This window comes from Bactrocera oleae, chromosome 3 (assembly GCF_042242935.1).
Source record: "Bactrocera oleae isolate idBacOlea1 chromosome 3, idBacOlea1, whole genome shotgun sequence".
Lineage (NCBI taxonomy): Eukaryota > Metazoa > Arthropoda > Insecta > Diptera > Tephritidae > Bactrocera > Bactrocera oleae.
Window position 1 is genome coordinate 34,216,712 of NC_091537.1, and position 27,294 is coordinate 34,244,005.

A 27,294-nucleotide genomic window follows, 5' to 3' on the forward strand; every position below is an offset into this window, starting at 1 on the left:
TTTCTGAGGTCGAGAGGTATTTATAAATATTTCTGCATTACTTGCTTCCGAAAGATGAAGCCCAATGCAGCAATATACTGCTTCTTGTGCAGATATTTCTGTGCCTGATATAAATTTGTGACCTATATGTTTAAGTTTTTGCTTAATAGTATAATTTCCAGTATTTACCTCTAATATAGCTTCATTTAAGAGCCTAGAAATGCCCCTGTTAGACTTGTTAATATAATTAATTATATATGAACAGCAAGCATATGCATCCAGTATATATTGGATATCCATATTTGCTCTTTGGAGTTCCAAAATCAGAAGATTATAAGCGTTTATAAAACGAGCCTGTAATTTTATTTTTAGAAAAATTTTGGGTTTTGTTAAACTTGACCTAAGGGCTAACAAATAGTCATCAAAAGACATATTTATTCTACTATAAGTCAGGAAGTGTTCAAAATCGTTTAAATTAGAAATGTCTTCTGTAGTCATATTTGAATTTAAAACGTTTTGAATATTGAAAAAGTTTTCCTTGTGTCTTTCTGAATTTTGACTAGTTTCTGTAAGAGGTAACAGTATTTGCATTGAAGGCATTGGTGGATATGGTATACCAAAACGACAAAACTGTTGTCCTCTTATTTCCCTAGTACAAGACCGACTGTGGTTATGCTTTTGATAACCCAAATAATTTTCTAAGTGGCTGATCGAACTATCGGTAGAAATATAATTGTCAATAAAACTAATGACATCAGGGAATGTCTGAGGATCTTGAAGGTTGATCCTGGAAGCATTATTAAGCCAATACATGCCATGTACATGCGGGGAACCTCTCTGTTGAAACTCCACTCTTTAGTAGAAATTTGTAACAAAATGCTCTCAAAAAATGCCGGCGTTATCTTTGAAAAGCTTAAGAATTTGTCGATAGCGGTAGTCAAAATATCTAGCAATTGTTGAATCAAGTTTTCGTTTAATAGATTTTGGCCCGTAACTCGGTTGCGACCTGAAAACTTTCTAAGACAAATGGATGTACTATTCTTAATTTGTAGCAGTTCTAATTTTTTGTAATCATAGAACAACTTTGTAATGGTCCACGCTCTTCTGTCAAAACGGCGAATTTCAGAACGTATTATCTTGCTATACGTTTCAGAGCATGTACGCTTCAGCCCAACGTATATTGTTCCAAATGACAACTCTTCTGAATTATGTCAATTGGTCTTTGTCCTTCACCTGGCGCTATAACTAAACGGTTATAGTCTAAGTTTTCTACAGGAATATTGTCCAAAAGAGTTTCTTGACCGCCTGGATTTAGCTCTGAAGGTAAAAGACGCATGGGAATATTATTACCTGAGGGATTATCATGAGAAGGTTGTGCCGCATGAAAAGATTGAACCAATTGGAAATCCTCTGCAGATGCAACAAACGGAACTTCTTCTTGGTCATTAAATTCTGAAATCCAGTTTTCATTAATATTTATATTGTGCTCACGATACAGAGAGGTATTCACTAAGAACTGCAAAGCTTCCCTAATCTTTGCGGGGCGTATGGTATCGATCATGTAATCATGATTGTATTCCAAACGCTTTCTTAAGAGAATTTGTATAACATCAAATCAAAGGACCTTGGTAGAGATGTCACAAGATTGTTAACAGAAATTGGTATATTAACAACAGCACCTTTGAGCAAACTCTGACCTTGATATCCTAACGGATATTTGCCATTATGAGACGTTCTTCAATTGGGGTTATACCTTTCAAACAACCCGGTATTTCAGGAAAGTCTAGACCGTTAACTAAACATATTTTTGGAAAGTTCTTTTTAACAATCGCATTTTTGCAAGTAGCACAAAAATTGTAATTTCCATCTTCTGAAGGAAATTTTTGCATTAAACAGAAGGCGGATGAAGCATTCGGGTGACCTTGCACAATAGTTTCGAAATTTAATTTGCGAACTTGGTGTGAAAACCATAAGCCGCCGCAGCAAATACATATTTCAGTAGGGCCGCCGACCTTGCCGCCTTGTACCTCGAGTATTTCTTATTTGCTCTTCAGAGCGAATTTGGGGATCTTGCCGCCTTGTTCTATGTTGAACAATATTTGCAACTTGCTCAACAGATCGAACCTCGGGGTCTTCACGCCGAGACGTATGACCTCGAGTATTTCTTATTTGCTCTTCAGAGCGAATTTGGGGATCTTGCCGCCTTGTTCTATGTTGAACAGTATTTGCTACTTGCTCAACAGATCGAACCTCGGGGTCTTCACATCGAGACCTATGACCTCGAGTATCTCTTATTTGCTCTTCAGAGCTAATTTGGGGATCTTGCCGCCTTGTTCTATGTTGAACAGAATTTGCAATTTGCTCAACAGATCGAACCTCGAGGTCTTCACGCCGAGACCTGTGACCTCGAGTATTTCTTATTTGCTCTTCAGAGCGAATTTGGGGATCTTGCCGCCTTGTTCTATGTTGAACAATATTTGCAATTTGCTTAACAGATCGAACCTCGGGGTCTTCACGCCAAGACGTATGACCTCGAGTATTTCTTATTTGCTCTTCAGAGCGAATTTGCGGATCTTGCCGCCTTGTTCTATGTTGAACAGTATTTAAATTTTGTTCAAAAGACCGTACAGCTTACGTACTTTTATATATCTATATATTACTTAGCTATTCACTAACATAGTAATACATAATATTTAGTTATATTTATATTTTAGAAAATAGTAGTTTATTTCATTGTATTTAAATTAAGTTCTCGGAAAACCCCTCCGTAAATTACTTTTGTTAAACGCTTTCTAAAACAGGGGGATCTATGGTACCTATTTTGAAGGGTCTACCCATGAAGCTTAAATTAACAATAACTTACATATAATTAAGTATGGTATACACATATGTAGAGCAGGTATGTAGATTTTCTTCTTTCTGTCTTAATATCTAAACCTTTCATAAGCTGCCAACGGCGCTAGGTAAAAATGTAATTTTCTTGAGTTTACAGTTTACCTCATGACCTTCATATTAAAATGTGTCGCAAAACTGAAATAATAGACAGTAGTATGTAAACCGATGGGGTCGCAATTTATCTATAACCACTTAAAAAGAGTCTTTAGCCCTTTTGATACTACATTACTAATATTTATTTCATGCAATTTTTTCTAGAAAGATTTTTTTGCTCTATACAAAGTCCAGCACTCTAAGAAACTTTTTTAGCATTGTTGTCTGGTATATTTTATAATAAGTTCAACATGATGGCTGAGAAAATATACCTAACCACTGATTATCACCAAATATTAGAAGAAATATATGTATATAGAAATCTATATCTATCACTTTAGGTGATGGAAACAACTCTTTGGTGAACAAAACTCTACTCTGTTGTAACATGTTGCGGAAGTATAAAAATGTTGCGAAAGAATTCAACATTCATTACATGATTATTTTTTTGTATCTTAATAACTTATGTTATTGATCATAGATTTATTTTGTGTCAATACTATTTTTTTCTCCGAAATGTTAACTTTTATAAAAAGAAGCTATTTAACTCAAACATGGTATATGTGATATAAACTGAACCAGAGGAGTTAGATTTAATATGTGGGGTATATGAGGTTGCTGTTGTACCAGAGGAGCGGAAATCAGTATATTAGGGTTATAAGGTTTAAACAAAGTCTAGACCAATTTCATTCATATGCAGCGATATACATTATTTTTAAGAAAACTGTCCATTTAATTTCATTAAATTATCAAATTGACGAAAAAAATTATACCATAAGTAGTACATGTGAGCTGGGAAAATCAAAGACCAGAAAATTCCTCCAAACCGTATATTAAAAAATGTTGAATTAAACATCCATTATTAAATGATATCGTGATTAATTTACAATCAAATTTGGTATCTTCTTGACTTATATTAAACGCCATAAACTTAGTCTCAGTTTTATTGCTTGAAGTGAGATATACATAAGTATGAAAATTTTATATTATAAGCTTGGGTGGCAAACGTCAACCAGAGAATCGGAATTCATTGTATGAAGGTGTGAGGTTTAGACTTAGTATATACTAATTTCATTCTAATTCAGCGTCAAACCACATAATTTTTAAGAAATCTTTTCCACTTAATTTCGTTAAAATATCACGTTGATCAACCGGAACGGTGTAAAGTCAGGTGGAAAGACGGAAATCATATATATATTGGGGATAGAGAAATATATCAATTTTGACATTGCTCAGCTATACTCGAGAACATATTTTGAAGCAATTTTATATATAAACAAGTAAGGAAGGGCTAAGTTCGGATGTTACCGAACATTTTATACTCTCGCAAAGTCAAATGGTATACTCGTTTGAGATTTCTTTGTGGATTGGCTGATATTTTCGATAGAAGGTCAACTATAGGCACTGGGGTCCACATATTTAGTACTTAGGGGCTTGAACAGTTTGGTTCGATTTAGACAATTTTTAGTCACAAGGTGGCATACTTTAAACGTATTATTCACGCAAAGGTTTACTCCGATATAATCATTGTTACTTGATATGCATAGTGGAAAGAATCAGATGGAATTGAAAATGGTGTTATATGGGAAATAGGCGTGGTTGTAGTCCGATTTCGCCCATTTTCGCACTATAACATAGAAATATGAAAATAACGTTATGTACCTAATTTTGTTGAAATTGATTTAGCAGATCTCAAGATATGGGTTTTCACCTAAAAATGGGCTGTGCCTCGACCACTGTCTAATTTTAACCGCGGTTCCTATAAAGTCATCTCATACCAACCCAGAGATAAAATTTAGTGTCTCTGGCGTGTTTAGTGCTTGATTTATCGCGCTTTTGGTAGTTTTTAACAGTACCGTTATATGGGGAGTGGGCGGATTTGCCACCCGATTTCAACTATTTTCACACCGTCAATAGAAGTGCTAAAAACATTTGCTTCCAGTGAATTTTGTTATTATAGCTTTAGTAGTTTCGGAGATATTCTCATTAAACCTATTAGGGGCGGGACCACGCCCACTTAAAAAAATTTTTAACAGCAGATGCCCCTTCCTAATATGGTTTCGTGTACCAAATAACACTCTTGTATCTTATTGCGGAGCTTAGTTATGACAATTTATTTGTTTTTGATTAATGGCGTTTTGTGGGCGAAGCAGTGGTCCGATTACGCCCATCTGCAATACCAACCGTCTTACTGTACCAAGAAACATGTGTACCAAGTTTCATAAAGATATCTCAATTTTTACTCAAGTTACAGCTTGCACGGTGATCATTTATATATACATAACCCTATATCTAACTCGATTAGTTTTAGGTGATACAAACATCCGTTAGGTGGACAAAACTATTATACTCTGTAGCAACATGTTGCGAGAGTATAAAAATGGGAAAGCAGCATTGCAAGAGGCTGCTTACATATTAAGCTTAGTGTTGAATGGGACATGTTAAATGGGACTAGCTAATGTGCACAAACAAATATTCATGTAATAGCGTGGACGAAAACATAGCGGTAGCATAAGTGTACAAAGCAAGCGCAAGCAAGCAATAAATATGTAAGTATGAACACAATGCAAATACAATTATTTACTGCATTGAGGTGAATGACTTCTTATGCTTGCCCTTGAATATTAGACAAATAAGTAGAGAACAAGAAATAGCAAAAATATAATATATAGAACATATGACCGTATAATGCAGTGGTTCTCAATCGGTAACCAATATTATATGCTCAGTTAATTTTGCTAAGATATCTTACATATTGACTGATATACTCGTATACGGTATAAAGCGTAAGGAAAGTTTGAAAATCTTTTATTAGGTTAATGGGAGATAAGGGTAGTATTGATTTTATCTAATTTTGGCAATACCACATATTATTAACAGAAGAAGATGCTCCCTCAGTTTCAATAAGGTAACTCACATACCATCACCAATTTATTTGAAGTACAGTCAGAGGGATGTTTCAAAATCCTTAATATCAGTTATATGAGTCGTTACAATAACATATTGGACGATGTATATGGTATAAAGTCAACTGGAAGTTTGAAAATCTTTATATTAAGTATAGAGGGGCTAAGGGATATACAGACATAATATTATCAGGAAAGGACTCTCTCCGGATTTCAATTATATATCTCACACATTGACCGATATTTTCGGTAAACGGTCAGCCAAAGGCACTAGGGTTCGCATATTCGGTATATGGAGGCTTGAATAGTTATGGTTCGATTTTGACAATTTTTAGACTTCATATGGTATATATTAAATGCACTATTTGTGCAAAGCAATATTCATTGCTGCTTGATTTTGATACTGGAAAAAGAAAGAATCAAATACTTTTATTTTAATGTTATGCTATACGGGAAGTAGCCGTGGTTACAGTCCGGAGTGCTTCATAGTACGCCGGAGAACACAGCAGTAAATACGGCGGGTACCAACCAAAGTACCCATAGCATTAACATGGAACCCTTTACCTCTAAAGCGGCCCTGAATAATAATCAAAGTACACTGGCTGCAAAAGAGGATGGTCAGAAAAGGAAACGAAAAAAGTCCCTAAACCAGTAGAGGATAAGCCGGTATCAGAGGCCAATCTTCATACTAGGAAAGATTGCCAAAGATCAGTCTGCCGGCACTCCAATTGATGAATAGGGCTTAAAGTGCCAAAAACTGATATTAAAGGAGTATGAAAGCTTCCTGAAAAAAAAAAATCAGAAACTCCTGTCGAACCAAATAGCAAAGTGTTTCACAAAAAAGAAATCGTTCGCTAAATTAAGCGATGGATTGGAACTCAGCCCGAAAAGCACAAGCAAGGAGGTACAGATTCACATAGTGTATCAGCAGCAAGGCACTTCAATGATGTGGTCAAACAGCCTGCAGGAGTCTGTCACAGACGCCAACTCCACCTCACCAAGCACCATACAGTTAGGGGGTAAAATTAGCGACGCCTTTGAAAGCCTCAAATTGATACCCGCTAAAGATATCTCAAGGAGACCTCGTACTCGCATTTGGCGGCGCCTCTGGTGAGTAAGAAGAAAATTATATACGCTGAAAACAGCTTCTTGGCATGCAAAGCGAGTCCGAACGGGTTATTCCCATAATGATGCAGAAGCTAAAAGAACCTTTAACTCTAAGGCTAGAAAAGATATACAAGGCCAGTATTCAATATCTCACATCCCAAAAAGTTGGAAAACAGGCAAAGTGGTGTTCCTCCCTAAACCAGGCATAAGAAAACATGATAACGCAAAAGATTTTAGATTTAGTAGGAGTGAAAGCAATTGCATACGCAGATGACATAGTGCTGATGGTATCAGGGATCTTACCTTCCACAATCAGTTAGATTATGGAAAGAGCCCTACGAAGAGAGCCCTTTTAATACTAATAGTTGAATAACTAGTCATTTAGGTAAAAATCTATAAAAAAGGCGGGAGCCTCATGAAAGTACTTTTTAACTTAAGCTATAGTTTCAGCTGTATTACTATTTGCCATCATAATAAGATATTTAAATAATCATATTGGGCCGCGAATAACGGACTAGATGTTAACCCTAGTAAAACGGAGCTGATACTTTTCACGAGTAAAACAAAAATACCTCAATTTAATCATCCCTCATTATGTGGTCACATCAATTTCTCTGTCCCAAACGGCAAAATACCTAGGAGTTGAAATCGATACTAAACTGAATTGGAAAATAACATTGAAAAGCGAATGAACAAAGCGTATATAGCCTACTACATCTGCAAACGAATACTTAGCAGGAACTAGGGCCTCAAACCAAATACCGTAAATGAGTTTACTCGGAACGTAGAAGCAGGTTCTGTATGACTCATAGCCACTGTAACGTTTGGTGAGCATGCGCTTAAAATGGGTCTACAGCTGCAAGCTAGAAATGAATAAGGAAACGGGTTTCCACATCCACTGAAAGCCCAGCTCTATCACAAACACGACACAAAACACTTAGCACCCATCAGGTACCTTAAATGGTCGTTCACAAAAAGAATAACGGACATAAGTAGCTTCATCGAGAGCACCAAATTGTTTGAAACAATTATAAGGTTCTACGATACTGCATTAAAATGGCGCATTCAGCGCTAATTCAGTCCATTTGGGCAGCACTCCTACCTACCTACCTATTTCAAGTATGACATAAATAGAAACACCCACTAATGAAGAAAAATGTAAACTGGTTAAAAGGGTAGCAGGAAATTGCTTTTTCGAAATACTTTAGATACAGACATGTACAATATATATCTATACACAAGTATCCATGCACCATATATATAAGTATGTTGTTATGATCAAAATTGGCTCCTGTGTGTACTCACCACGTTTTCATTTTGCTTGCAGATATTAGCGCAACTGCCAACACAGATCGACTGTAATTTAAATTATAAAAAAAATAATAGCTTTGTTGAAGTTGTATCCCAACATATTTACGTGCTGATCATTTTCTCCGCCCTGAAAAGAAAAGATTTTATCATTAGTTAGAACACGTAAGTAAAAAATTCAAATATACTACTAAAATGAATGATATAACAAAATTTACTTGTTCTCGTTTAACATAAAATTCCACACTTAATATCGGATAAATTTAAGGTTATAAGCTCTTTCCGTTTTTTCTGCTAATGCGTACATTCATGAGCTATGTGTAAGCAAAAGCTATATTATAACGCTTTTTCTAGCTTCACCTGTATGTTTGTCACTTTTTTCTGTGCAAGCGATTGGTACAGGAGATCGCTTTAACAATTAACACCTATTGGCCGACATTTTTTTTATAGTGGGCGTAGCCCTGCCCCCTAAATGGTTTAATGTATGTACATATATTCGAAACCACTGAAGCTAACTCAACCAAATTTGCCGGAAGGAAGTATTTTTAGCACTTTTCCATACGCAGTGAAAATCGGTAAAATCAGATAATAATTTCATATAAGTTTTAGAAATAAAGCCAAGAAATAATAAATTTTCATATAAATGCTAAGTATATAAAGTCCTGCAAGTAATAAATTTTCATTAAAGTATTAAATATAAAGTCATACAAGTAATCAAATTTCAAAAAAAAAACAACAAATATAAAAATACTTTTGATGTTGTTAGTTGTCATGGTCATAAGCCGATCTTTGAAAACCATATAAATTACCCACGTATACATGAGTTTTTAATTTTTGAATGGGTTAAAATAGAAAAAAGTATTAATTTTCCATTTACTTAAAATTATATTTTATTTTTTATTTTGGAACGCATGCTTATTTTTAGAAATATTTATATGTATATATTTAATTATGAATTGTTTTACTTTTAACACAATTAAGATAATAACTATCCTATCTTTTATGTAAAAAAAAACTATTTTACTGGGCATAGGATAGAATAAAACAAGAAAATATTTATAAACATAGATATGTAATATGTATATTCAATTCTTCTCGTAGAAATACTACCTCATACAAATTATATGTGTATCCACCTTTTACAAAATTGAAAAATATTTCTGGGTATGCGGGTTTATTATTATTATTATTAAATATGATATAAAAAACAAAACAAAAATAACAAATTACAATTTTTTTTTAAACAAAAGAACAAAATTTAAATTTAAATACTTATATGAGCATTTTTCGATTTTTGTCTGTAAATCTTATTATTTTGAGTTCAACTGAATTTTTAATAGTCAGTAGTTTTGCCCTTATTTTTTAAAACATAATTAAACTGTTTTCATAGAACTAACTAATGATTGTGGAATAATTATGTTAATATTGGCCCATTCTTGCTCTATGGCTAATTTAAGGTGAAGTACTGTCTCATACTGCCTTCCCTTTTGGAAAACACGAGCAGTTAGGATCCCCCAGAGATCCTCGATCGGATTTAGATCCAGGCTCAATGCTGGCCATTGTAATACGGGAATTTTACGGTCATTAAAGGAGTTTTTCGTTACCTGTAGATTGAAGAATTATCCTGCTGATATGTCCAGTTATGGTCATAAATATTGCCAGCAAATCCTATCAACTCACTGTCCAAAAGATCTATATACATTCATTTGAGTGGATATAAAGCACATAGGTGTCCACTCCATTGAAGCAGAATGCAGCCCATACTATCAAGACACCGCCCGAATTGGTATTTATTTGCAAACTGTAAAAAGCTATAATGTGCTTTCCAAGAGCTTTGGTTTAGATACCAAGGCGGTGTGTTTGATAATCTTATTTTCATGTTTAATTTGAACAATTCTATTTCTTGTTATAAGCAGCCGTAACTTGGTCAGTATTTTGCCGCTGCTCATCGAATCCACTACTGCTAGCCGTCGAATTGTTTACATCGATCAATGTTGGTTTTCCGTCCGCTACGTCGCACTGTATCATAATTAGTGCGGTGTTAAATAAATTTTAATATACAGTTTCGATGTCGCTTTAGTCTAGATGCAATCTTTGATATTTTGGAACCACTTTCATGCACTCCTATGATTATTTCTTATTTCTTGGCTGACTAACTAGTACCAGAAGGTATTTTAGCCTTAAACTTAAATAAATGTAATCAAATCTCAAATAATTCATTAAGCTAATAAACCTACGATAGTTTTCCAAACAAACTTTCGCGACGTTATCAGCAAGAAAGATCAGCTGGCTGATTTTGCTCATATAATATAAATATTTACTAAGCAATACCCAAAGCATAAGCACATTCTTAATGTAACCGTACAACGAACGAGAGAAAAATGAAATCATTTTCATTGCATAGTAACGGCAACATATCAACCGTTTATTCTACATTCACCCAAATTAAAAAAATTTCCGTGAACAAAAAATATAAGCATAAGCAAATATGCACATATTTATTGAGGTATGAACTTTGGAGTCTGTCTAGTGAATGAAAAAGTAAACTCAAACGGGTTAAATTAAAGTCGACATTTTCATAATTAAAGAAAGAACAACATTTCTTTTCCACAAAAGTGCTTTAAATTCTTTAATATTATTACATATTAGGTCAAGTAAAAGGTTCGTTCGTTTTTTTATTGATTTTTCGAAAGATGATACCTTTGTGTACATTTGTCCGATTTAAGTCAAATATGCGTCGTTTTGTTCGTAAACTTGTTGCTAATGAGATGCCAACTTTAATTTTCCCCTCTCGTAGAAGGCTGCGTCCCTATTGGCAAAAAACTCGGAGATCCAATTTTCACAGGTCTCTCTTGAGGCCAACTTCTCATCATTAAGCTCGTTCGCCATGGACAGGAAAAGGTGGTAATCACTTGGTGCCAGGTCCGGACTATCGGGTTCACCCAAACATCGAGCTTCTTTTTTAATAGAAGGTTATGCAAATGGTTCCAAACGGTTTTCTGGTTTATCTTTAGTTCCTCAGCAATTAAATAAGTGCTCACGTGACGGTCTGTTTTCACTATTTCCATGATTTTATCGCAATTTTCGACAACAGGCCTCCCGACGCGTGGTGCATCTTTGACATCGAAATTACCGGAACGGAACCTAGCAAACCACTTTTTGTAAAATATAGCGAATTTATGCGTTAGCGTTATTACTATGGACAATAACGCCATCTCTTAGATAAAAACCGAACGAACCTAATTTTATGATATATTACTTTAGAAGAAGATAAATCAATTAAGCCTCTATTTGTTCCCAATAGACATCTCAAATTAGCTCCAGATATACATATACTCGTAAATAAATATGTTCATATATGCCACTAACCCGAACATCAGGCGGATCAAATATCACCTAAGATGCATAATTTGTAATTTGTTTGTAATTTTAAAGTGCGATTAATATTAACATACTTACATTTTGCAAAACGACCTCGGGCTCCTTAAGACAACACTGCAAATAGTTGTAGAAAAACGATACATTTACAGATGCATTGACATATGTATGTATTTTACAATAATTAAAGATTATACAAAATACGTTTAAAAAATAACAATTTAAATAACACTTAAAAAGAACGTATTTGTATGATTTAGCACAAAAGAAAAAGTGACGATGTTTAAAAAATACTGCGCCTACGCACCCTTTTGGGGGAGTCTCGATCGTTTTCGCCGTATTCTAGCTGCAAATGAAAGTAAAGTTTCAGTTAATTTATAAGCCTTATGTAATAAAATAAAATAAATTTATAAACATAATTAAATCATATCACAAATAATAATATGACATAATATGGAATATTATAAGCATAATTATGTACATTATACAAATAACCACACTTTAATAAATACAGAAGCTATGAATACAGGACTATGTTCAAGTGTAGCCAAAATATTAGATACAAACGGTTTTAATTAACGGCGTATGAAATATTATTATCTTTGCTATGTCTTGAATTTTTATGGAGGGTGTAATAGTTTTGAAATATATAAGATATAGGCTAGATATAAGGTTTGATATAGGGTTGTGTATATATAAATGATCAGAACTACGAATCGAGTTGAATTCCAAGTCCGTCCGTGCAAGCGATAACTTGAGTAAAAATTGATATATTGTTATGAAAATTGGTACACATGTCCTTGGCACCCAAGGAGGGTTGGTATTGCAGATGGGTGGAATCGTTTCCACGCCCACAAAACGCCATTAATCGAAAACCTATAAAATGCCATAACTAAGCTACACAATCCTGTTATTTAACAACGAATTGTATAAAAGAAGGGTGCTTTCGGTTTAACAAATTTTTAAAAAGTGGGCGTGGTCCCACAAACTAGGCTCAAGACAAACATTTTTAACATCCCTAGGAAAAGTGTGAAAATGGATGAAATCATATTATAACCACGCCCACTTCCAATATAACGGTTTTGTTAACAACTACTAAATTTGCAATAAATCAATAACTAAATGCGTCAGAGACATTCAATTTTACAGCCTAAATGGTACAAGAGGGCTTATATGAGCCGGTGTCAAAATTGGACGATGGGTATGGCCCCGTTCAAGTTTTGGGGAAATCACATAACTCAGGTTCTACTGGACCACTTTCAATCAAATTCAATACATAAAATAATTCTGGCGATCCTATGTCATATTGTGAAAATGGGTGCAATCGGACTACAACTACGCTTATTTACCATATACCATATTGCACAAAAAGTGTCATTAAGGTATGCCATTTCGAGTTTAAATATTGTCAAAATCGAACCATAACTGTTCAAGCTCCCACATACCGAATAAGTTTTGATAATAATATACTCTTATGTCAACAATGAGTTGAATCGGGACAATATACCATATACCTAATATAAAGATTTTCGAACTTCCAGTTGACTTTATACCACATAATATATATCGGCTAAGTGGGCTAGTTAGTCAAAAATTAATGCAATAAACCCTTCCATTTCCCTGTTCTAAATATACCCTATATAATAATTTTCGCCTTTTCGTAAAAGTTATAAAATTATACTAGTGGTTTTTACCTTAATATAATTGAAATTGATCTTGGTCTAAACCTCATATCCCTAATATAATGAATTTTGATCCTTTGGTTAACGATTTTCGCATCAACTCAATGTCTTCAATTTAGTCTCTTCGATTGAGTTTATATCAGAAATACCTCATTTGAGGTTGATTTAAGCATAATTTTCGCTGCCGGGAAGTAAAATATAGTAATAAAACTGAGGAAGATTTTAACCTTCAAAATAGGTTAATATGATACCAAATTTTATTGTAATCCATTCATGATTTCGTCGAACAATGAAATTTCGCTACATTTTTTATTAGTGGACGAGGGAGACGTGCGTTAAGGGGGAAGCGGAACTCATCTAGCCATCCCGGCCCCCCTTAAGCAAATACTAGCCTAGCAGTCGCTGTAGTTGCTGTTGAGGCCAGTGGAGCAGTGATATGATGACCTGGGCTGCCGACGCCGCCTTAATGCCTCCTTTCGCCTGCGTCTGGATGGAGGAGGCGCTGCTGGTATTCGGTGCCTCTGCGGTCTGCTGGGATCTGCTCGCGGTACGGCTACTTGGGGCAAGTTGTCGCCCGACGGCCCGTTTTGGGGTGTGGTGAAGCATGGTGTGGTGCGGCATGTTGCACAGTTGGCAGAAGGTAATGGACTTACACTCCTGAGTAGCGTATACCGTAGCCAAACAATTAAGCCAGTGGTCATGAGCCTAAGCAACCTACTGGCGATGCATGGGCTGCATGCCTCTGAAAATGCTGCTGTGTTACAGCCGGTGTTTGCGTCGACACAGTGGGCATCGGCCGCACTGAGATTCCCTTGTAAGTGTAGAAGAGAGTGGTAGTAGTCGCGTGCCACTACGAGGAGCGGTAGCTGCTGTATTTCGTGGCGCTGGAGTTGCCCAGGGCACGGCACGTTGATGGGCGACCTTACAGTGGCGTTGGTGCTGTTGCCATGTCCACATTCATATTTATCTGAATGAAGAGGTTATTAGGACAATATGTTACATTTGTTGCATGCAAACTTATATATGGAATTGTGCTACGATATGCGGCATAAATGGGTCGTCATGTGGATCGACCATTGCGGTTAGGTTTGTTAGTATTTTCGACCATTTGTGTTATTTCCGGGCTTATCGGCTTGTTATACGATTATTTCATTTGCGTTGCGGTAGTATCGGCAGATTGTTCATTATTTGCGATCTTGGGAGCGTTCCGCTTTGAGAATGGAGATCAATTACTCGTATGTGATCGTCGGAACCGTAATGTAGCTTTTTTACGCGGCCAAGCCGCCATTCTGTGGGTGGTAGACATGATGTGTGATGTATGATGATCATTTTTTATTTGGGGCTTACGACGGGGAATATAGAATTCTTGGCGGACTATATGTTACATTACACTATGTTCCGCGTAAAGCATTAGTAAATGGAGCAATGTGGCAAGTCGAGACATCTCTGGTATAATTAGAGGATGGCGTTCGTTATACGTGAGGTTTGAATTAGCAGGCTGACCTTTCGCAAGAAGCAGACCTTTCGTGTCTATAAATTTGTTAAGAATTAAGAATGAACTCCTTTTGTCAATGGGTTTGTATTCTCTTAATAGTGTTATATCGCGGCTGAAGTAGCGCATTTGAGTTGATGCGATTAAAGCGACCTTTGCCTGGAAAATGTGCTGTGATGAAACATTGAATGATGTCGTTTATGACAGTAAACGCAATTGAATTTGCTTTCGCACAAAACTGTTTTGGTTGATAATATTCCATTTTTTGAATCTCTCGCAAGATTTGAGCTTATGCCTCCCTGTGCATAGTTTGGATGACGTTTGTGTGTACTGTTCGAATGTGAACGTTTGGTTTTTAAAGAAGCTTCTATTTAAATTGTTTTTGTGTACTGGCTTGGGGAATATGGAAGCTTCTATTGAAGTCGTGTTGAATAGTTTAGTTATTTTTTTGTCTACCCTTTCGTACTGGGGAGTTAGAAAATATTTCATTTGTTGCTTTGGGGCATTTTCTTCTTGATGAGAGAGTGGGAATGTTTTGTGTCGATAAAACCGACAAACGGCTGGAAACAGTGGATTGAAGTCTAAAAAATTTCTCACTTGTTTCCTTTTGAATTTTAGGCAAGTTCATTAGTATCCTTATTTGCTTATCGACCAATATTCTTTCATATTCATATCTTGCTTTTATAGCTTCCCAAGCCAAATTGAAATTATCGTCATTTTGTGCGATCTGTTCAACTATTACGCCTGCTTGACCTTTTGTTTTGTATCGAGGGTAATACAATTTTTGTGCATTTGATAATTTTGTGTGGTTTATGTAAACATTTCCCGGAAGAACGGCCATTGTTCATAACCACCATGAACATTTTTTGTGTCACATGCGGGCACCTTGAGGTGGATGCCTGAACTTGCCTCTTGGCATTTAATTTGTGGCAGCTCTACTCTTGGCTGTGGAGTAGGTGAAACTGCTTTAATTAGCTTTAGTTGATCAGAAATCACTGCATTAGTTTCTTCAAACTGGTCTAAGCAGTTTTCGTATTTGGCGTAAGCCGAAGATTTGAAATTTTCCGGTAATATGCTGGACACGTCTCCAAAAATTGTCAAGATTGTCTTTTTTGATTTCTAATACCGATTCAGAATTGTCTTGAATCGGCGAAGATAAAAAGCGAGTGCAGTTCTTATTAAACTGTCACTCTCAGCAATGAATTTAGTGTAAGAAATTTCTTTACCCCTCTTTTGCTTTGTAGCACCTTGCTTTGACCGTGTAGCTTCTGCAGGTGTACATGGACTCTTTTCGTCCCAAATAATTTTTGGTACTTCTGCGTTCATTTTAAAAGATGAAGTAAGTGAAATTAAATTTTTTTGTCTCTCAGTGTACACTGATAATATTAGATAAATAAAGACTTTACCTTTCAGATAAATAGGATTTTATTCTTTTGATATTGAACGCAATACGTGTACGAAGTTTTATTACGATATCTTAATTTGTACTCAAGTGACAGCTTGCACAGACAGACGGACGGACAGACAGATTTCAACTCGTCTCATCATCCTGATCATTTATATGTATGGTAATAACCCTATATCTATCTCGTTTAGTTTTAGGTGATACAAACAACCGTTAGGAAAACAAAACTATTATACTCTGTGGCAACATGTTGCTAGAGTATAAAAAGAAAAAATTAAAGCAATACCAAGTAATAAATTAAAATGGCGTAATTAGTATCAAAACAAGTTAGGAAGGCCTTAGTTCGGGTGTAACCGAACATTTTATACTCATGCAACTTGCAAGGATCAAAGCCCAGGAAATTACCTCAGGTGTTGGCAACATTTTATAATAAAGGAAGTATTGATCCGATTCAACCCATTTTGACACAAAGACATACTATTATCGAGAGTTTCATTTACTTATTTTATTATGTGAATTTAAATTATATATCTTACACATTGACCGATATTTTCGGTAAAATGTCAACTATAGGCACTGGGGTCCACATATTCAGTACGTAGGGATTTGAACAGTTTAAGTACAATATAGAGAATTTTTGGTCACAAGATGGCATACTTAAAACGCATAATTCACGCAAAGTTTTACCACGATACAATCATTTTTGCTTGATTTGCATAGTGGAAAGTGAAAGAATCAGATGGAATTTAAAATTGTGTAATATGTGAAATAGGCGTGGTTGTAATCCGATTTCACCCATTTCTCACTATAACATAGAAATACAAAAAGAATATCATGTACTGAATTTGGTTGAAATCGGTTAAGCAGATCCCAAGATATGGGTTTTAATCTAAGAGTAGGTGGTGCCACGTCCAATGTCTAATTTTAACAGCGGTCTCTGTAAAGTCATCTCATACCATCCCTGAGTTAAAACTTAATGACTCTGGCGTGTTTAGTGCTTGATTTATCGCGCTTTTAGTAGTTCTTAACAGTACCGTTATATGGAAGTCACCCATTTTCACATAGGCGATAGAGGTGCTAAAAACATTTGTTCTCAATGAATTTTGTTATTATAGCTTTAGCGGTTTAGGAGATATGCACATTAAACCTATTAGAGGGCGGGACTACGCCCACTTTCAAAAAAAATTAAACTGCAGATGCCCCTCTCTAATATCATCCTGTATACCAAATAACAGTTTTGTATCTTATTGTGGAGCTTAGTTATGACTATTTATTTGTTTTTGATTAATGGCGTGTTGTGGGCGTGACAGTGGTTCGATTACGCCCATCAGAAATACCAAGAAATATGAGTACCAAGTTTCATAAAGATATCTCAATTTTTACTCAAGTTACAGCTTGCACAGACGGACGGACAAACAGTCACCCTGATTTCATTTCGTCTCTTCATTCTGATCATTTATACATACATAACGCTATAGTTTTAGGTGATACAAACAACTGTTAGGTTAAAAAAACTATTATACTCTGTAGCAACAGGTTGCGAGAGTATAAAAAGGAGAGCAATGTGGCGTGAGGCTGCCGAAGCCGATCTAATAGAGTTGTGGCGAGAAAAAATACAACAGCTGTTTTATAAATTTTTAACGGCAGTGAGAACATTCTAGATTAGTGAATAGATTAAATGTAATCTAATCACTTCAAATTTTTGTGGGAACATAATATAAACTCTAACAGACTGTAAGCAGATTCGATAATGCAATTCTTTTATTCAAAATAAAACAAGCAAGGTACACATATTAGAGGTAATTTAGAACGAGACAGCATATCATAATTCCAATTAGATTGAGTGAGAAGAACACTGAACAAAAGTAACAAATAATTGAACGTAAACAGAAGGGAACAACAACAAGTCGTTCACATGTTTGCTAACCGATATCCATCTTGGAGATATTTATTAAGATATTTTGTTAAATGTACGACCTATTTATTTCAAAATCAAACGCACTACTAGGTTAGATGTTATAAAGTTTAAGGGTTGAGTTAACTTAAGCAACCATATCATTATTGCGGTTAAATTTAACACTGTGATTGTGGATCCCACGCGAAATCTTTTATTTCCACACAGTAGTATGACAGAGCGAAGTGCAAAGTTTCGCTGTCTGTTAGTCCTTCCTACCGAGCATCCAAGTGATTCTGAAATTCGTATTGAAGTTAGGTAAGCTCAAAATAAAACCACTCCTACAAAATGTCTTTATGGAAAAAATTTAAGTGCTACAGATAAATAAATCACAAAGCAAAAGTTTACAGTAGAAATAAACAATAGGATTAATGTACATATAACGGGTAATCCAAGTAGAGGTACCTATATAGCCTTTTTTGACAGGTCATGTTATTTTCGTTCAGTATTGTTTGGCATTTTATCATGGAAAGACTTACGAATCAATAACGCTTACAAATCGTTTAACTTTGTTACGAAAATTCACGTTCTGTAAAGTATCTGTGTATCGCGCGCTTCGATCAACTTATGGTCAACATAATCGGCCTACTGAGCATACTATTCGAAACACGGATTATGGATAATATTTGACCGCATAGACAACGCCCAGCGCGCAGTGAAGAAAATTAGCGGCCGTAGCTGAAAGTGTACACGAAGACCGTGGAGAGTCGATTCGAGTGTGGGACGACTTGGCGCATTGGTACCGTAAGACGGTTGGCATTGCAGATGGGACCACTGCCACGCCCAAAAAACGCCATAAATCAAAAACGAATAAATTGACATAACTAAGCTCCATATGTTATTTGGTATACAGGATCACATTAGGGAGGGGCATTTGCAGTTAAATTTTTTTTTAAGTGGGCGTGGTCCCGCCCCTAATAAGTTTAATGTGCATATCTCCTATACCACTGAAGCTATAATAACAAAATTCATTGAGAACAAATGTTTTCAGCACCTCTATCGACTATGTTAAAATTGGTGACTCCCCATATAACGGTACTGTTAAGAACTACTGAAAGCGCGATAAATCAAGCATCTCTATCAACAGTGTAAAAATGGCTGAAAACGACTAAACCGATTTAATTGAAATTTTCTGTGTTTATTCAGGTGAATCCGAGAATGGTTTAAATTTGCAGTTCCGTCGATTTTGAATTGTTTATTTAATTATTTTTCTATTCCCATATAATATTGCAATAGAGTATACTAGTCTTATTCGCCTAACGCAACAAATTAAGATACTGACCCGGTTTAATACAAGGGATCAAAGTATGAAGTGGTGTCTCCAGTTTAATTCTATTTAAAAGTGGGTATGGTCACACCCACTAATAAGGGCAAATCAACAAAAGCTTCCAAACTTATTAAGAGTATGTTCTTCTAGCTTTTTTTCATACTGTGTGAAAATTGAATCGGATGATAGTCATACCTACTCCACGTATAACAGTTGAGTTGAGAACTATTTAAAGGGCGATTACTCACTAAATAATAAGAGAGAAGTACTAAACTTCACAGCTTGGAAGCCAGTGTCAAAATTGAACAACGGGCATAGCGCCGCCCACCTCTAGGTGCAGACATATATTTCAAAAACTACTCAACAAATTTCAATAAATTTTTGGTGCATAAAATTATCCTGACATTCTTATGGTACAGAATAATTATGCGTAAAATAGGACTATAACCACACCTATTTTCACATATTATAAGTGTACTAGTAGGCCCGGGTACTTTCTGTGGCTATGGTATAAAATAAATACTATTATAATAAACTTTTAATAAACGTTACTGTCTAAGAATCCAAGGGATTTTAATTGAAAACTATAGAAAATATTTGTTATGAATTTAACACAACAAGTTTTATTCTTTTTCAACATAAAGAAGAATTCGTTCAGTAACTGAAGTTTTAAAAAAATTCAAAATTATTATCTGGGACAAATGTAAAATACTTGCGGACTATTCGCTTGAAGCTCTCGACAGGTCCCTGAAAGATAGAAAATATAAAACTTGGCTTTTCGGTGATGCCCTATTGCTGCAGTCTAGTGATTTCAAACAAACATTACCTGTAATTCCACGTCGTCAAGTGTCAGCAGATTATGCCTCTTAATATAAACGTTCAACTTCAAAATGATGCATTAGACATTATACTTGTTTGGTACGTGGGGTTGGAAAACCATCGAATTTGTTTTTGTGGAGTAAAACAAAAATGACATTTGCACGACGTGTGTACAAGGCAATATCTATCTAGTGGGATAGTATTATACAAAAATATTATAATTGAAACAAGTAAGGAAGAGCTAAGTTCGGCTATAATAGAACATTTTATACTTTTGCAACTTGCAAGGTTCAAAGCAGGGGCAATACCTTCAGGTGTGGCAAAATTTTATATTAACAAATATTGCGAAAGAATTTAGGCTTCATAATCTACGAAATCGAGGATTATAATTAAATTTTGTATTTTATTAAGTTACTAGCTGTACCCGGCGAGCCCTGCTTCGTCTTTTTTTATACTCTCAACATGTTGCTACATAGTATAACAGTTTTGTTTACCTAACGGTTGTTTGTATCACCTAAAACTAATCGAGTTAGATATAGGGCTATGTATACATAAATGATCAGGATGAAGAGACGAGTTGAAATCCGGGTGACTGTCTGTCCGTCCGTCCGTCTGTCCGTCCGTGCAAGCTGTAACTTGAGTAAAAATTGAGATATCTTTATAAAACTTGGTAGACATGTTTCTTGGTATTGTAGATGGGCGTAATCGGACCACTGCCACGCCCACAAAACGCCATTAATCAAAAACAAATAAATTTCCGTAACTAACCTCCACAACAAGATACAAGACTCTAATTTGGTATACAGGATCACATTAGGGAGGGGCATCTGCAGGTTCAAATTTTATTTAAAAGTGGGCGTCGTCCCGCCCCTTAATAAGTTTAATGTGCATATCTCCTATACCACTGAAGCTATAACAACAAAATTCACTGGGAACAAATTTTTAGCACTCTATTGACGGTGTGAAAATGGCTGAAATCGGGTGACAACCCCGCCCACGCCCCATATAACGGTACTGTTAAAAACTACTAAAAGCGCGATAAATCAAGCAATAAACAAGCCAGAAACATTAAATTTTATCTCTGGGATGGTATGAGATGACTTTATAGGAACCACGTTCAAAATTAGATAGTGGGAATGGCACCGCCCTATTTTAGGTGAAAACCCATATCTTGGGATCTGCTTAATCGATTTCAACCAAATTCGGTACATAACATTCTTTTCATATTTCTATGTTATAGTGCGAAAATGGGCGAAATCGGATTATCACCAGGCCTATTTTCCATATAACACCATTTTAAATTTCATCTGATTTTTTCACTTTTCACTATGCAAATCAAGCAACAATGACTATATCGGCGTAAAACTTTGCATGAATAATACTTTTAAAGTATGCCACCTTCTGACCAAAAATTGTCTAAATCAAACCAAAACCAAAACAAATCCCTAGGTACTGAATATGTGGACCCCAGTGCCCATAGTTAACCTTTTACCGAAAATATCGGTCAATCCACAAAGAAATCTTAAACGAGTATACCATGTGATTTTGCGAGAGTATAAAATGCTCGGTTACAACCGCACTTATCCCTTCCTTACTTGTTTTATGTATGAACTGTTTTGATTTTTAACATAAAAATATAAAAGTATCTATGTCCGTCCCCTGGTTCTAAGTTACCCCCACCAATTTTCAGCCAAACCGGTTTAGCCGTTTTTTATAAATAAACTAACACGACTTTATTTAATGTAGGTATATATCGACGGTAATTTTGACAAAAAAAAAGGCCACCGTTAGGACCTTCTGCAGGAATAAACTAATTACTGTACAATTTTTAACGTATTTCCGTGCTGTGGTTCGGAGTTCTGCAGATACTTATAAGAAGAAGATATTATTAGTGATAAACTCACTTAGTTTTATTGCTATATTTTACTTCGCTTCAGCAAGTATTTATATTATAAAATCATCTTCAAATAAAATATATCTGATAAAAGCTTAATCGAAGAGGCTAAATTTGATATATTGAGTTGAGTCGTGAAAAACGTCAACCAGAGGGAGGATCGAAATTCATTTTATTATGGATATGATGTTTAGATCAAACTCTACACCAACTTCTTACAAATTCAGCGCCAAGCCTAATAATTTTCAAGAAAACTTGTCCACATAAGTTGATTAAAATATCACACATTTTGATCAACCTAAACGGTTTAAAGTCCACTGGGAAATCGAAAATCACTATACAGGGTATGTTTCAGGCAGAAAATGGTCTGTGCTTATTATATTAACCTTTGACATTGCTCAGGTATATCCGAGGACATATGCTATAAATAAATAACTCACACACTGACTGACATATTTGTCATAATGTTTGAATAATGAAATAAGGTTTGTTAGAGTTAATTTCACATATTTTCAGCAATAAGCTATAGCTTATCTAATATTATACGTTCAGTTAATTTTGCTAAGAAATCTTGCATATTAACCGATATATACGGTATAAAGTCAATCGGAAGTTTGAAAATTTTATATAGTATTTTTTTAAAGATTACTTTATTTATTAAATCGGCTATTGTTTAAAATAAACAATAAGTAATAAAATCTTAAATCTATGTAAATCTCTTGTTTTCAAACGGGTTTACAAGATTGTAACAAAGCATAAGCTAATGGATGTTTCCGGTGTTTAAGCTCGTATTTCTTTCTGCTGTCCTCTACTTTCTTCTTTACCATAGGAATACCAAGATCTTTTTTAGTTGCACAGGTCGTACCCCACAGTTGAATACCATACATCCAAATCGGCTTAATCACCGCGTTGTATAGCAGAACTTTATTGTCAAGACTAAGTTTAGAATTTTTATTTAAAAGCTAGTTTAAATTTGCTGCTCTTATTTTCATGCAAGTTATTTTGCTGGATATATGTTTCTCCATGTGAGCCTTCTGCCTAATTGAATGACAAGAAAAGTTGCATAATTTACCTGTGGTACTAAGATGTTAATAATTTTAATCAGCTGACACATATTTTGTCTAAGTGAGTGAATAAATTTGTATTTAATAGTTTCCCACTTTAGCAGCACTTACCACTTTTATAGGTATAAGCAATTAAAATGCGCTATTTTGTTTAGTATCCGAATTTTATTATTAAATTTTGCACAATAAAATTCTTTAAATATAAGTTTATTAATAGTTATCGGATCGCTAAATCGGTCGGGGCGGGCGGAGCGATGCGAAAAAAAGAAAAGCGCGGGATCGCGTTCATATTGAATGAGGTGAAAAAGCTGCGCCGACCATCCCTTTTGTTAGCTGGTGATGTACACGCGAATTAGGTCGAATGTACCGGCGGGAACCAAAAAAAAAAAAAACAATTATTCGTTTGTTGTTAATGGTTATGCTTTATTTTACATTCTCCCATTGTGTTATTACACTTATTCGCTTATATTCTACAATAATGCTTACTTAGCTAAATATGCGATTTGGTAATGCGAATGAATTTGAAAGTTGAGAATACAATTAGGAAATACGGGTTGTTGACACTTTGTGTTTACGTTGCTAAAAATGCATTTGTAGTCATTCTGACGAAATTGGAATTATTGGTGCAATTGAGTCATTGGCTCCAACAAACTTGTAGTTTGTCATCATTGCTTATTTTGGTTTTGGAACGTTGCGGTGACGTCACCCCTCCCCCTCTTGATTGGAGACTCCCCTGAGTTTCCATAAGTATATTAATGTCTGAAACTTTACGATTTTTAAAAATGTAGAAGTAAATTATTACGGCAAAAATTAATGCAACGATAATGATAGTAGTGGCGAATGTTGTCCAAATTATTGGCTTATGTGTATATCTGTGATATTCCAATTCTTTTATTTTATTTATATTTTCAATTTGTTACACCATTAATTCTTCGAATGTCAGTTTGGTTTTAACGTTATTAATTTTGAAATTATAAAATGTTCTTCCAATTGAATTCTCGTATTTTCAAAAATATTTTCATTAATTTTTACATTGCAATTGTTAAATATTACTAAATTGTGGCCTGATATATGCAGAGTTCTTTGATCACATGTACTATTAATGAATGTTTTTCCATAATTTTTTAATAAAAATAATCCGTCTTTTATTGCAATTAACTCTGTTTTATTTTTTCTTATACTTTCACAATTGTTTCTTAGGATACACAGGTTTGATTCTTTACATTTATATTTTTTTGAAATGAATAATATGTATTATTTATTTTTACAACTTCTTCTGTACTGAACATTAACTCTTGTGATATATTATTAGGAAGTGGTGAGAACATCGATTTTCTAACATTTATAATTTCATTAGGCATTTGTATAACAAAAATTATTTTACTATTTTTATACTGTGCTGAGTATAACTTTATATTTTGTAATTTAAACATGTCTATATCGTATTTTATGATCTTTTGTTAAAATATTTTCATTCATTATATTGAGCCTAGAAGCGGCAATATTATTTTGCAATTGATCAATTTTGTCTTTTAAGATTCTTACTTTTTACAATAAATCGAAATAAATGAGTTGTTTCTATTTTCTAGTCTATTTTCTACGTCTAGTCCGTTTATACTACCTTCAATTTTTTTTCTATCGTCTTTTATTGTCTTTTTAATGTCTGTAAATGTTTTATTGAAAAAGTTATTTATTTCTATTTAAGTTAGAAATGGCTCTATGATTGTTCTCGTCTATTACTTTAAGATGTTCCTCTATTTCCGTTCTGTCCTGGTCATCCATTGTGCCATATACCCATTTTCATTCCTGTTCCTACTATATTGACAAGTCCTCTTTTGTTTTTATGTGTTACGAGTGTTTGCATTTTGTAAAAATTCGTTCAGTTTATTGGGAGGTAGTCGTAGTTTTCGTTATGTGTTAAAATTTCAATGTTTGATTCTAAAGTGTTTATAATATTTTTTATTTCGGATAGGTCTATGATGTGAAATATTGTGTTGTAATTATACTCTCGCAACCTGTTGCTACAGAGTATAATAGTTTTGTTCACCTAACGGTTGTTTGTATCACCTAAAACTAATCGAGTTAGATATAGGGTTATATATATATAAATGATCAGGATGAAGAGACGAGTTGAAATCCGGGTGACTGTCTGTCCGTCCGTCTGTCCGTCCGTCTGTCCGTCCGTCCGTCTGTCGGTCCGTCCGTCCGTGCAAGCTCTAACTTGAGTAAAAATTGAGATATCTTTATGAACATTGGTAGACATGTTTCATGGTACCGTGAGACGGTTGGTATTGCAGATGGGCGTAATCGGACCACTGCCACGCCCACAAAACGCCATTAATCAAAAACAAATAACTTGCCATAACTAAGCTCCGCAATAAGATACAAGACTGTTATTTGGTACACAGGATCACATTAGGGAGGGGCATCTGCAGTTAAAATTTTTTTTTTAAAAGTGGGCGTGGTCCCGCCTCTAATAGGTTTAATGTGCATATCTCCTAAACCGCTAATGCTATAATAACAAAATTCACTGGAAGCAAATGTTTTGAGCACTTCTATTGACGGTGTGAAAATAGTTGAAATCGGGTGGCAACTCCGCCCACTCCCCATATAACGTTACTGTTAAAAACTACTAAAAGCGCGATAAATCAAGCACTAAACACGCCAGAGACATTAAATTTTATCTCTGGGATGGTATAAGATGACTTTATAGGAACCGCGTTCAAAATTAGACAGTGGGCATGGCACAGCCCACTTTTAGGTGAAAACCCATATCTTGAGATCTGCTTAACCGATTTTAACCAAATTCGGTGCATAACGTTCTTTTCATGTTTCTATGTCATAGTGCGAAAATGGGCGAAATCGGATTACAACCACGCCTATTTTCCATATGACACCATTTTAAATACCACTTGATTCTTTCACTTTCCACTATGCAAATCAAGCAACAATGATTATATCGGCGTATAACTTTGTGCGAATAATGCAATTAAAGTATGCCACCTTGCGGCCAAAAATTGTCTAAATCGAACCAAAACTGTTCAAACCCTAAGTACTAAATATGTGGACCCCAGTGCCTATAGTTGACCTTCTACCGAAAATATCAGTCAATCCACAAAGAAATCTCAAACGACTATACCATTTGACTTTGCGAGAGTATAAAATGTTCGGTTACATCCGAACTTAGCCCTTCCTTACTTGTTATGAATTAAATTTATGTTTTCTAAAAAGATTTCTGTGTAGCCTTCGTTGCTTTTGATTTTTTCCACGATGAGTGTAGCCTTAATTGTCTGTGGTGGTGTTATTAGTGTGAAAAGCATTAGTGTCCAGAGTACGTTGGTATATTTGGTGCGAATTGCTTGATCGTAAAGGCCATGATACGTCTCCTTGACTCCGAAGCTTTTTATTAATTCCGCTTTAATTTCGTACCATGTTGCAGATGGACCCAGTGTCCTGATGACTTGAAGCGCTTCTCCCTGAATTTTGGTCCAGATGTGTCTCTCGAATATGAACTGCTTAAGCGCCGGGTTGTCATCGAACAGAGGAAGAATAATTTCTCAAGAAGGATGAGAGATCGTATTACTTGTTTATGCCATAGTAGGGTTTAATCCTTTCGGCTTCCTTTATAAGCTCTGTTGCCGGGACTTGGTTGGCCATTTTTCGTTATATATTATATTTCACTTATTTGGTTTTTTATATATTTTATTTATATTAATTTTATTTTTATATATATTCTTTCTTTTTATTATGTTTTTCACTAGGATATAATAATAAACGTTCCAGGCATCTCGGCGTACTACTGTTGAAGTGGCAGAGAGCGCGGCATGCATGATAATGCAGTAGTGGTATATTCATATTAACCTGTACGTGTATGAAGCAATTTTGATAATGGTTATTATTTGTTTTGATTTCGAAGTTAGTGTGTTAGACAAGCAACGTTGGTTTTCATTTATTCGATTGGTGGTTGTGACGACGTATCATTAGATGATATATTTTGGTTTATTCATTTTATTGGCGGTTATTTACTATTACTTTATTATCAGCTTATAGG

General features: G+C 35.0%; 1 protein-coding gene and 1 long non-coding RNA gene across 17 annotated transcripts in view; both read right to left on the reverse strand.

Moving 5' to 3' along the window:
- yuri (yuri gagarin) overlaps positions 1–27,294 on the reverse strand; it is a 282,272-nt gene that overhangs the window by 221,711 nt on the left and 33,267 nt on the right. For 10 of the 16 annotated variants that reach the window (XM_070106444.1, XM_070106441.1, XM_070106432.1 and 7 more), the window contains exons 4-7: positions 11,974–12,012; positions 11,748–11,783; positions 8,398–8,418; positions 8,286–8,336 (exon numbers count right to left, since the gene is read on the reverse strand). In XM_070106444.1, coding sequence (XP_069962545.1) covers positions 8,286–8,336; positions 8,398–8,418; positions 11,748–11,783; positions 11,974–12,012 — 147 coding nt within the window. The remainder of the gene's footprint in view (positions 1–8,285; positions 8,337–8,397; positions 8,419–11,747; positions 11,784–11,973; positions 12,013–27,294) is intronic. The other 6 variants (XM_070106431.1, XM_070106433.1, XM_070106434.1 and 3 more) reach the window with 6 other exon arrangements.
- On the reverse strand, positions 22,811–24,167 carry LOC138855991 (uncharacterized). The gene is made up of 2 exons (XR_011395130.1): positions 23,355–24,167; positions 22,811–23,217 (listed from the first exon to the last, which is right to left on the reverse strand). It is a non-coding gene; the product is annotated as an uncharacterized lncRNA (long non-coding RNA).